Genomic DNA, 12,471 nt, shown 5'->3' on the forward strand with positions numbered 1-12,471 from the left:
TGTTATTTATTGGTTGTTCATTGTGAAAGATGAATCTTTGCTCACTTATTACACAAATCACCTTTCCTCCTCCACTCCCTAAACTCACTAAATTATATATTATTAATTTAATTCTTCTGCTGATCACAGTTACTTAGTATATTAAGATTACATTTTTTAATAAGATACATATAATTTATCTTGGATTTTATTAAAATTTAAGAATACAAGTGACTTTTTTATTTTATCTACCTCTCTACAAATTAATCCTTTCTACCTATCAGATTCTATTACCAATAGTTTGCATTTTCATTTTCATTATTTGACTTTATTAAATTCAATTGTATTCATGTGAGTGTATTTAAGTGTCCTCTGCTTTATCTAAAAGTTGGGTTTAAAAATTGAAAATTAGTCATCAACCATTACCTTATTTTAAATATGTAAATATTATTAACAGCAGAATTAAAATTGAATTATATTTCTTTTCCAAAGTTTCCTACTTTGCAACCCACATCCATTTGAAGACCAATATTTTATGTCTCCAGGTAGAAAAGAAAATGCATTTGATTAAGAAATAAAAGTTTAATATATTAAGTTAATATGGTCAACAGAGGAATTCTCCAGGAGAATATTTGAATATTTAATTTCTATAATTTCTTTATTCTCTAGGAGAATGTTTGAATATGTAATTTATGATGGAGTTGTTTTACTACATATTTACATAGTCACAAAAATAGATATATTCAATTTTCAATGCATATTTTTACTTTTGTAAATTAACAGGGTTTGTAACTGTAGCTTCTTTTCTCAAAAGGTTGATCCATATAAATGACCAAGTAAATACATTCAAGGCTCAGTAAGTCTTTGTTCACTTACATATAATTTTTAAAATATTTTTACTTATTTCCCTCAGCTTAACTTAATGTTCTACAGTTGGATTTTCATTTGCCATTTCTTTTTGTTGGTGATAAAAGTAACATTTCCTGTGTAGCTTAGTATGATCATTTCTATTTAGTTGAATATTGTGTGTTTTTTCTCCGGATCAAATTATTGTCACTATTTTGGATAACTTTTAATAATAGAGATAACATATCTATTCATACAATTTGTGAATAATTTGCATTATATGTCAATGTCAATTTTTCTTCTCTTGCTGCAAATTAATAAGAAAACTGCCTGTCATTATTCATAAGAATCAATTCAGTGTCAGTTTAGGTTATGCTTTTTAACTCAGGAAATTAACAATCTAAGTGATGTCATATGGAAGGTCAGCTTTATGAAAACAAGTTCATGGTGCAATAATAATGGAAAACCTGAAACAGAGAACTGTGCCAAAGAAAATATTAATACAATATAGTTAATGGATATTTCCATGTTTTTTCCACATAAGCTTAGTTTGTGAAATATACAGAAAGACATGCGATTCATCTTCCTGAGTCTATAACCTCTATAAAGTTCATGGGTAGATCCAAATGTCCCTGTACCCCTGGATTCATTACTAAATAGCATTTAATAGCTGTGGCTTATAAATAATATTTTGTCCTTGGTGACATACATAAGAATGCTATTGATTCACCAATATTTCTATCTTGCTAATTTTTATTTTCCAAATCCTAACATTTGATTTGCTTCTCAATAAGCTGAAACATCTACTCCGTTTCTACACTCCCAAGAATAAGACAAATTAATTAACATTCAAGCCGACTTTGAATGCCTAAAAACTCCAAGATGTGTCTGCATATTAGTTCTAGTAAGAATTAGTTTCAAATAAGGTGAAATAAATGAGTTCTAACAATAATATGTGACATACTTTTCTAATGAATCTAGTCTGTTATTTCCCTAAATGGATTAATGCTTGGGAAAATTTAAGAATTATAACCTAGCACCTGCTTGCCTTATTAAAACTTCACATAATTTTCATTATTTTTCAAGTTACAAGATGTGAAACAGATACTAATGAGTATGTGTCACAGCCCTTCAAGAAAGCAGCCACCTGCATTGACCAACCAGGTAATTACTTCTGCCAATATGTAGCTCCATTTAAAGGTAATGAACACCAAGGGAGAAGAAAAAGCAAACATAATTAACTTTAAAATGCATTTCTGTCTGTATTCTGAACTCATTTCAGCCTTCCAACTACATTATTAGTCTTTCATTTTCTTAAAGATAGTTTCTAAAATGATTTGACCAATTATCCTTTAGGAAGAAACTAGAGTGAAATGAGCTTTGCTTATACATCCATAAAAACAGTTGAGTTTCTTACTTTTTCTTTTAGAAAGACCACCAAAGAAACCAAATAATACAATGAAAAGTGAAGTCTCTTATAGTCTATCCTGTTTTATTTGAAATGTTTCCCCCATTAGAAAATGGAAATGGAGAGGTTTTTTTTTCTTTCTAAGCTAATCATTTTAAATCTTTGAATGTAGCCATAGTTTGATGCACTTTGTTATTCAGCTTTTTGTTATTATTATAACTATTACCTGAGATAATCAACTTACAAAGACAAAAGGTTGGAGGCTTCCAGTTTTGTGGCTTTCAGTCCATAGTCAATTGGCCTTACTGCTTTTGGGCCTGTAGCAAGACAGCACATCATGAGGGCAAGTGTGGCAGAGCAAAGCTTGTTCACCTCATGGCTAAGACTTGAAGAGGAACTGGAAGAGAATGTGGCTGGGGTATAATTATCTCCTTCAAGGGCATGCTTAAAATCCACAAGAAGACCTCCTACAAGGTTTCACCTCTTGAAGTTTTACTATCTTCCCATTACCCCAAACGAGGGTCCAAGCCTTTAATACATGAGCCTTTGGGAGATAATTATCCAAACCATTTCATGTGCTAAGTCATTCATAGATACGTGTTATTTAATCTTGGATTTGATGATAACTCTTTACCTTCAGTAAAAGTATTTCATTTTACTTCAAAAATCTTTAAAAAATTTTATTTTGCTTTATAAAAACCTATTTATAAAATATTCCACAAGCTAGTATACAGAAAGTAATTCACTGGATATTACCTTGAATGCTAGTATCTTTACCCTAGGCCATGAAATTTGAAAACTTCTCAACTAAATATAATTGATTTAGACACTTATAAATGTTGAATCAATGTTTTTAGAAAGTATTTTAGTAAAACTACGTATCAAAAATTGAAGATCGTACAACCCTCTTCAGATATTTTGCAACCGGTTAAACTGTTATAGTGTTCTTAGATGTTGAATTGAAATGAAAATATATTTACTTCATTGAATTAAGATTATAGATTAATGAGGCATTGTAAAAATACCATGTTGTCTGCCAACACTAATAGTTATTTTTTAATTGGAGTTCTTTAAAAAAATCAAGCATATGTATATGATATTCACATAATAGGAAATATTTTATTATGTTTAGTATGTAGGATATAAATGTATGTTTATTGATTACAAATCCTAAAAGATATAGAGGGTATGGTCTAAGAAATCCCAGCAAATAAAAATCAGATTTCATTTTAAAACTAAAATTTTCCCAGCACTGAGGTCTTTAATTCTCATATCATTTACCATTCCTTAGAAATTTAGCTGGTTCCAGATGTAGGCATGAGATTTGGAGATGATCATTGAATCAGGGACATTACTGTAATGCTAGAAGATAAGGAGGTGTGAAAAATAGAGAGAGAGAGAGAATACATCAAAGACAAAGAAACTAACTGAATGCTACAGACTAAAGTTATAATAATTTGAGCAACAAAATTTAAAAAAAGAACTTATTACCCAAAATGCAAAAATTAATATCTATTAGTTCATAGTGATTAAAAACAAATGATTGAATAGGTAAATGGGGGAGGATAATATAGAGAATATCCAAAATAATCTATGCAGACATTTTACATTGAAGGAGGTGTGGAACCTAACTCTCAATCCTTTAAACTCAGGCAGAATGTTAGGGACTGTCATCCAAAGGAGTAGGATGTGGAAAGAGGGGCTTGTAAAGGGAAGAATAATTTTATATTGAGAAATCTGAAATCACTACTCAATTGAGTCATTAAATTTAACATCAACAATGATAGGTCATTTTAATAACATACAATTTTGATATGAAGTATGGAAAAATGACACTTCATATTTGTAATCTTCTCCCCAAAATATATTATCCTATTCTACTCATCAGAAAAAGCAGTAAGCAAACTCAACAGCAAAACATTCTAAAAATTACTTCATCAGTATTCATCAAATCTGTCAAGCTTATCAAAAACCAGCAAAATCTAGGCAATTTTCCAAAAAGCAAAAGTAGAGTAAGGAAATATGACTACTATAACTAGTATGGTATCTGGGAGCAAAAAAAGACACCATATCTTTGAACAGAAATATTTTTTCTTATTGAAGAATATATTTCTTCTTTAAGAAAAACCTTAAAACCAATAAAATGCAAATAAAGTATGAATTTTGGTTAATAATAATCTGGCAATATTTGTCCTTTAATTGTGACAATATTTTATAATAAATAGCAAAATTCAAGCAAGTTTCAAGACATATAGAACTTCCATGTATTACCTTTACAACTATTTGAAAAATTTAATATTATTCTAAAATATAAAATTTAATTAAAAATAAATGATTCCAAATAAGAATTTCTAATGCAAAATAACTTAAATTTAAAGAAAACTGTGTAACAGAAATAATAAGTATAAATAATCATAAATATTTTAACTTGCACATGCTGAATATTTTAATCTATAAATTATAATGAAAAGAAGAAATTTTCATTTATTACCAATGCCTTACTTTTATAGAACATGTTAAATTGTTTAAAGGAATATCACACAAACAAGATAGAACAGAAAGCAAATACATCTAAGCTATGATAAAATTTATACCTCTAACAGTATGTTCTATTTTTCCTGGTAACTATTTCATATAATAAAATTTACACTATAGACACACTAGGTAGTGTTATATAAAAACACATCCCTAATTCAATTTATACTTTTATAGATTTTTTTCAGCTGGAAAACTTCCCTTTTATTAATGAATCTGGCTACTTCTTCTTTATACTCCACTCCTAAACATAAACTTAATTATATTGCATGTAGATGAGATCATGTGAATGAGTTTAGACCAAAAGAAAATGAAGGGAAACTTTAATCTAGCTTTAGTCTGATCCACAAAAATATCCTGTTCAATATTTTCTTCCTCTTTTCTCCTCCATTCTTTTTAGAAGGGAGATAACCTAAAAAACAAGACAATGACCAATATATGGGATAACACAGGTCCCTAAAGAAAGATGTCTCTGCACCAAGAGCACCTCCATTGTGTTGAGTGAGGAAAACACAAATAAATGAACAACAGCGAATCTTTTGTTGTGCTAAACCACTATAATTAAAGAAGTTTGTTACTTACAGCAACTAACATTATTTAACTGAGGAAATTGTCCTTTGAATGCTAATAGGAAAGACTTCCTTGAAGGTTTCATTGGAATTGATTTTTAAACCAAATGAATAAATACACTTTCAGTATACAAATATCCAGTTATTAGTCAATTTTCTTTGCGAAGCACAAAAATAATTTTCTTTTTTTATTTTATTAATTTCCTATTTTCTGATTAATTTTATTCTGAACCTGTTAGCAATTTAGCAATCTATTTCCAAAAGAAATAAAAAGAATGTGCATAAAAACGTAATTCTAGCACTTTAAAATCATAAAATTAAATTTAGTAAATATTTAGTTGATTCAGTAATTTTAAATGTATAGTTTTTAGCCAGGCACAGTGGCACAACCTGTAATCCTAGGGACTCAGGAGGTTGAGACAGGAGGATCTTGAATTCAAAGCCAGGCTCAGCAACAGTGAGGCACTAAGCAACTCAGTGAATCTCTGTCTCTAAATAAAATACAAAATAGAACTGGAGATGTGTCTGGGTAGTTGAGTACCCCTGCGTTCCATTCTGGTACCAAAAAAAGTTTAGTTTTTGGAATTAAGGAAATATGATTTAGCAAATTATGTTTCATGGGAGACAATCCAGACCTTTCCCTATTGCGTACCTCAAATACCTCCACATTCATTCATTCCTATTTGTGTCTGGCTGCTGCTTTGGCAGTCATGGGGCATATGTCCCCCTTGTTTGTAAATCCTAAAGTATTTATTATCTGACCCTGTTAAGAAAGCATCTGCCAACCGCTGGTGTCCAAAATTCTCAAATCGTCTGCATCTTTATACTAGTCCTGTGGGTTTGTTTTTATAGTTAACATTTTATTTGTGGGATCTTTATTTGCACTAGAAACATACATTGCGTTAAAGACACATGCATCATCTTTCTTATTCCAAGAAATAGATGACTCTATAGTGTACACAATTAAATTAGTATTTGTCCATTTTAAGTAAAATTCGCATGAAAAATACATTCATTTTTGAATTTCTACATTTATGAATTCATTTTTTGAAAATTTGAAGATAAAAAGAAAGTTTAAAGAAGATGTATATTCTGTTTTTTAAATGTGTGAATCTATAGTAAATGGGGATGCAAAAGTTAGGAATGTAACCTAGTGAAAGCATTTTCCCATTTGTAAGGGTTATATTTCATTGCAACTTGTAACATTAAAGTATACACTGCATAAAGGAATCTGTCCAAAGAGTAGACTTGATTATGTAGTACATTTATGGAGGCAATAGAAAATAATTAGAAAAATTTTGGTATAATTACTTCTGCAGAGCTGAATAATGTGGTATTTTATACTTGTTAGTTTCTAGTATTATAATTACAGATCCTCTACAAATAGCATCATTTTCACACATAATGTTTTTAATGCTATATTTCTCATTTGAAATCTTTAGAATATTTATTTCTTTTTAAAAATAGAATTAATACATATGGAAAATAAATCCCTTAATACAATTATGTTTACATGTAGTGTTCATCCACTGGATTTAGAAGACAGTAAGCTTTGATTTAATCTGGGCTCCCTTCCAAATTTTAGTCCTAGGGACTGAAGCTAGCAAATAAACTTAAAAATATGTGTTTCTTTTAAAAGAAAAGGGTACTATTATTTTGTTTTCTATTTATTATAAACTAAATTTTACTTCAGAAATGAACAGAAAACTTTAATAGGTACAAATGAATTTTTCTTTACCAGATTTAGGTAATTATTACTATTAATCTGTAGAAATTCTCAAAATATGGATCACATATACCTTCTCTGTTTTAGATGCTATGACTTTCTATTTTAATTATAACGAGAATATATAAAGTAGTCACTCCAATTGATACTGCTGTCATTGTCCTACATATGCATTGACAAGATGAATCATTGCTTACCCAGGCCCTACTGTATTAAAGACTTCCTATACTCAACACTTTACAAAATAAATTCTGATAGGAATTTACCTTGTTAAGGAGAACATACTAAGTAGCAGTTTTTATGTTTCCATGTGTGGAATACATGATAATAAATAATGGCTCAAAGCACAAGTTTTCTTTCTACATACCAACTGAAATGAAAATTATTAAGAACAAACATACATGTACACACACACACCTGATATTAACCTCACTTACTCATTTTCTCCCAAACCATAAAGAGAATTGTATATTTGGTCATGTTTTATAAATACTAGTTATTTCTCTTTGCTTAAAAAATACCATTAACGATAAATAGTAATGCAGCCCTTATCCAATCAGCAATTTTAAACCCTAAAATCGAAGTATAATCGTAGTCAAGAAAGAATGAAGACTACCTATAATGAAATATTTGCTCCTGTCTGAATTTAGACATGGTTGTCCTTACAAGAGAAGCACTCAAAGTGGCAAGTCTATTTCACAAGTTGGAGTTTTCTCAGTAGGTGGAGAAGATCACATCTCTCAAGCTATATAGTATATCAATGATAATCAGATCTACATAAAGATAACACTGTAACCTGCAAAAAAGTGTGATTCAGCTGTATGATTCTATGAATTTACCTTGAGTAGATTCCACATATAAATAACATCATGCAGTATTTGTATTTTTGTGTGTCATTTATTTCATTCAATATAATGTCCTCCAGGTTTATCCAAGGGTGAAGTTTGATCAAAGGAGACAAATTTTAGCTATATAGTATAAATAAAATCAAGATCCATCACGCAGTATAGTGACCATAATAAACAAAGTATTATATGCTTGAATTTGCTGAGTAGATTTTATATTTTTCACCACAAAAATTTTAAGTATGTGAGAGAATGCATCTGTTAATTAGCTTGATTCCAAAATGTGTACATATATTGAAGCACCGTGTTGTGTACTGTATGTTAATTTTATTTGTCAATTAAAATTTGACTCATAAATTAAATAATTTAAGTGTATATGTTCTAGTAACTAAAATGTTGAGGACTTTATAATTCATAATATCAACTTTTCCAACTGAATTTCATAAACTCAAAGAGACTCGGGAGAAAATAATATTGCATATATCATTGATAAAGTTATATTCTTTGAACTTCTATTATGTTTTGGTGCTGAAATGTAAAATTTTTCAATATCTAAGCCAAAAAGACAAGGCTTTGATGCAAATTATTGTGCAGTTCTCAAGAAAGTTGGTGCTGGAATTAAAAAGATTGTCATTTTAATAAAGCTATTTACGAGCAAGTAAAATGTAAATATTGTTTGAATGAATGTCTTATCTGCTAAAGCTTTAATGACACATGTCTCTAAATGTGTAGCAATTAAGATAAAAAAGCTGAAATGGTAATTAGCCATTAAACATGTTTGCAACAGAAAGTAAACAGAGGAGAAAGAAAATTCAGCAAAATAAAAATGCTTAAGTATGTCGAAAGCCAAAATAATAATGCTGTTTTCTGGATAGGACACTCTGTTAAGGGAACTTGTAATTAGAAAGCAGATTTAAGTACATATTTTAAGTGTTTGTGAAGTGAAAAGAACTAGAGTACAGATAATGGAGCAATTATTTTTTCCTCCTTCAAAGGCCATACTTTGGTCATTCTGTTGAGCTACAATGGGGTTTTATAGAAGCTGTAACTAAATGCTCCAGTCTAGTCAGTTTACAGTTATACTATATATTTTCAGAGGACAAAATACTTTGGTTGGACTATACAACAATTATCTGTATGTTTTGCAAATGTCTGAGAGTTCACTAGAGATCAATGGAGAATATTAACAAAAAGTCATTTAGAATTAATTGTTTTAATGAAAGTGTCCACATGAGTATTATTTTGGAAGAGTGATCAACTAAATGAATGAAAAGTAAAATGCTAAGCTCATAATAAGTTATTGATCCAATACAAAAATTTATTTAGTATTTGATGTTGATTTTGTTTCCCATTTATTCTATGTAAACAGAATTAAACCATTACCTTTTTTGACTTTAAGTATTTAATCGCTAAGGCCATTTAGATGTCTTTTCTGCAAAAATAGCACAATAAGAGAAAAAAAATATTGTCACTGACCATTATGTGAACATACTATATTAAACATATGACAGAGTTTAGTTGACAAGTCATTTTACAGACAGTCCTATCTGGGTAACCCAGTATGAGCAAATGATAGGATGATAGGTCTGGCAGATCCAAAGAAATACTTAACAATAGCATACATTTTATGCTAATCACTTTTGATTTGCATTATCAGCAGGAAATAATATTCTTGACACTCTAACAATGAAGGGAAATTTTAATTAAGTTGAACATTACAGAGGACTGGTCTGCAATGAATTCATAGTAATCTGAACAATTGCAAAATTGGAAAGTGATGGCACTGCTATTATTTTCTAATTCTTATCTTTCTTAATTTCCAGAATACTACTCACCTTTAAATTTTAGTATTATTCAGCAATTCTTCTCCACATTTTTACCTTTTAACTATAAATGCTTTCCAGGTTGATCAAATCTATTCAAATGTGTCAACTACCTATTTTCCAGCAAAAGAAAAGGGGCTTTTCCTCTTCAAATTGAGCTAAGTGTATGTCAATGATTCTGAAACTCATGTCATGGATGTCGTAGGACCATTAATGTTCCAGGAATAAATTCAAAATAAATAAAGTAGAAAGCAGAGGTGAAAAAAAAAAAAAGAAAGGAAGAAAAAGCATAGAAATAGACCAAAAATATTCAGTGTATCCAGATATTACCCTTAGTGCATGAAACTGATGTGCTCAGTAGAGTCAAAACCAAGCATGCCAACTTTGGAGACTATCATGCTAAGTGAAATAATCCAGTCCCTAAAAGCCAAAGGTCAAATGTTTTCTCTGATATGTGGAAGTTGATACACAGTAATGGGGTGGGGGTGTGTGGAGAAGAATAGAAGTTCAGTAGATTAGACAAAAGGAATGGAAGGAAGCGGGGTAGAAAAAGGAGATAGTGGAATGAATCTGACAATTTTCCTATGAATGTGTATGAAAACATCACAGTGAATCCCACCATCTTGTACATCCACAAGAATAGAAATAAGACATATTCCATGTTTGTATAATTATATCAAAATGGATTCTGCTGTCATGTATAACTAAAAAGAATCAATAAATACATTAAAAAGAAAGCTAAGAATAATAGAAGTCATTAATCTGGCAAAGCATAATCAAATGTACATTCTGAAAAATCCCTCTATATAAAGTGAAATCTATCTTTCTTCCTTTCTTTCTTTCTTCTTTCTTTCTCATTTTTTTTTTCTTTTAGAGAAGATTGTAACCAAGGCTTGCAATAATCAAGCTATGTTATAGATTAGAGATATGAAAAGGCACAAGGAAATTGGATGATTTAGAGAGGCATTTAAGTAACACACCAAATAGGCTAGACCTTTGTGATATTCAGATGTGTAAAGTAAGGGGAAAAATCACATTCAGATTCTTGGATGAGTAAGTGGATTATTGTTTCGGGGCCACATGGGCAGAAGGAACAGTTTTAATGTAGAGGGAAAGCAGCAGAGCTTCTGGCATCCTGAGTTTGTTAGATTATTGTAATTTATTAAAGTCAGTGCTTCCCTTCAGTGTTCTAATGTGAATCTGAACCATAGGAGAGAGTTCTGGAAGGACTATAATTGTATAAGGCATCATTTAGGAAAAAAAACATACAGAATGACCAAGCTCTTTCCTTAGAATAGGCACTGAGTAACAATAAAATATATGGAATTGCTAAAGAAAGGAATGTACAGTAAGAAGCTCAAGGTAAGATCAAAAGAAGAGAGAGTTGCAATTAGTAAGAAATGATAAGAAAATGTCAAATAGTATTGGGAATTGTTTTGCTTTAGACATGAGGTATCCCACTAAACTCCTTTGAGACAATGCAAAAATGTTCGGAGATTAAACTATTAGATTATAAGAGCTTTAGCCAAAGTGTTGGAATAATTGACTGATATGGATTAACTGGCAAGTAAGTTGTGCCTGGAGGAAGCTGGTCACTGGGGGTGTACCTTTGAGGTTTACCTTTTGCTTCTGGTGAGCAGAACTCCCTGTACGCTTCCTGGTTGTCATTTCCTAAGCAACTTTCCTCTGCCATGCTTTTCCACCATAATGCTCCCCATAACCTTGAACCCAGAGCTGTGGAGTCAGCCAACTATAGACTGAACCTCTGAAACCATGAGCCAAAATAAATTTATCCTTCTTTAAGTAGTTCTTGCCAGATTTTTTGGTCACAGCAGTGCAACGATGCATAAAACAGGAATCTGTTGTGATTTGTTTTGAAAATATTCCAGAAAGATTATGAAAGAGGCCTTGGTGCCCTTCCCAAGAAGGGTTTAGAAGAGTTTGCTTTTTGATGGTGAAAGAGTATAATAGAAGAAATGGAAGACAGAAACAGCAAGAGAAGATTACCATCCTGAAAATATTTGGCAAGGAAGGAGAAAGGAGATATTGGCTAAATGGGATGAATGTAAGACAAAAGAATTTTTTTTTCTTTGAAATGTTAATAGTTGAAAGGAAGGATAGCTAGCATGCGTTTGCCCTTTCAAATCCATTTTATGTATGGGAAGCTAAAATACAAGATCTGTATTTCTCATGCTTTCTGTTGATTTTGGCAAATGAGAGTTGTGGTAAAAATAAAAGAAAATGAGAATGAGAGAAAAACGCAAATTATCTCACTTCCCTGTGTGGATTACCATGATATCCCCTCCATGAGCTCTAATCCTTCATCTATGGAGGTCAACTGTACTTTCAGCAACCCCATGATTTGTTGCTTCACCCATATATTACTCATAGCAACAGCACTGATTCTTCAGGCTTTCTTTTTCATTTCTCCAAAAGAGTCTTCGATTTTCAAAATTTAAGCAGTGTTGAATATAGCTGGAAGTAGAAATAATAAATTTCTTGACATTGATCTTCTAATTTGTGAGATTATTCTCTGTCAGCCTTAGTATCCTAACAGAAGATATACAGAAAGAATTGAAGCAGTTCAGTATTGAAACACTAAAAATAAAATAATAGGATCATTGTGTAACTACTAATAAAGGGATCGCAGTCCCATATTTTGACAATGGAGTTCTGATTGTACAGAAAATATTGCTCCTTAGCGAGCTGAAATTAATGATGCAATATCAATAGATTGAGT

General features: G+C 30.7%; 1 protein-coding gene across 1 annotated transcript in view; it reads left to right on the top strand.

Moving 5' to 3' along the window:
• Nucleotides 1-12,471, top strand: part of Eys (eyes shut homolog) — a 1,705,088-nt gene that overhangs the window by 414,807 nt on the left and 1,277,810 nt on the right. Inside the window, 1 exon segment of the mRNA XM_047559194.1 lies at nt 1,912-2,025. Within this exon segment, the coding sequence (XP_047415150.1) occupies nt 1,912-2,025 (114 nt within the window).

The sequence above is a fragment of the Sciurus carolinensis genome, chromosome 7, assembly GCF_902686445.1.
Source record: "Sciurus carolinensis chromosome 7, mSciCar1.2, whole genome shotgun sequence".
Lineage (NCBI taxonomy): Eukaryota > Metazoa > Chordata > Mammalia > Rodentia > Sciuridae > Sciurus > Sciurus carolinensis.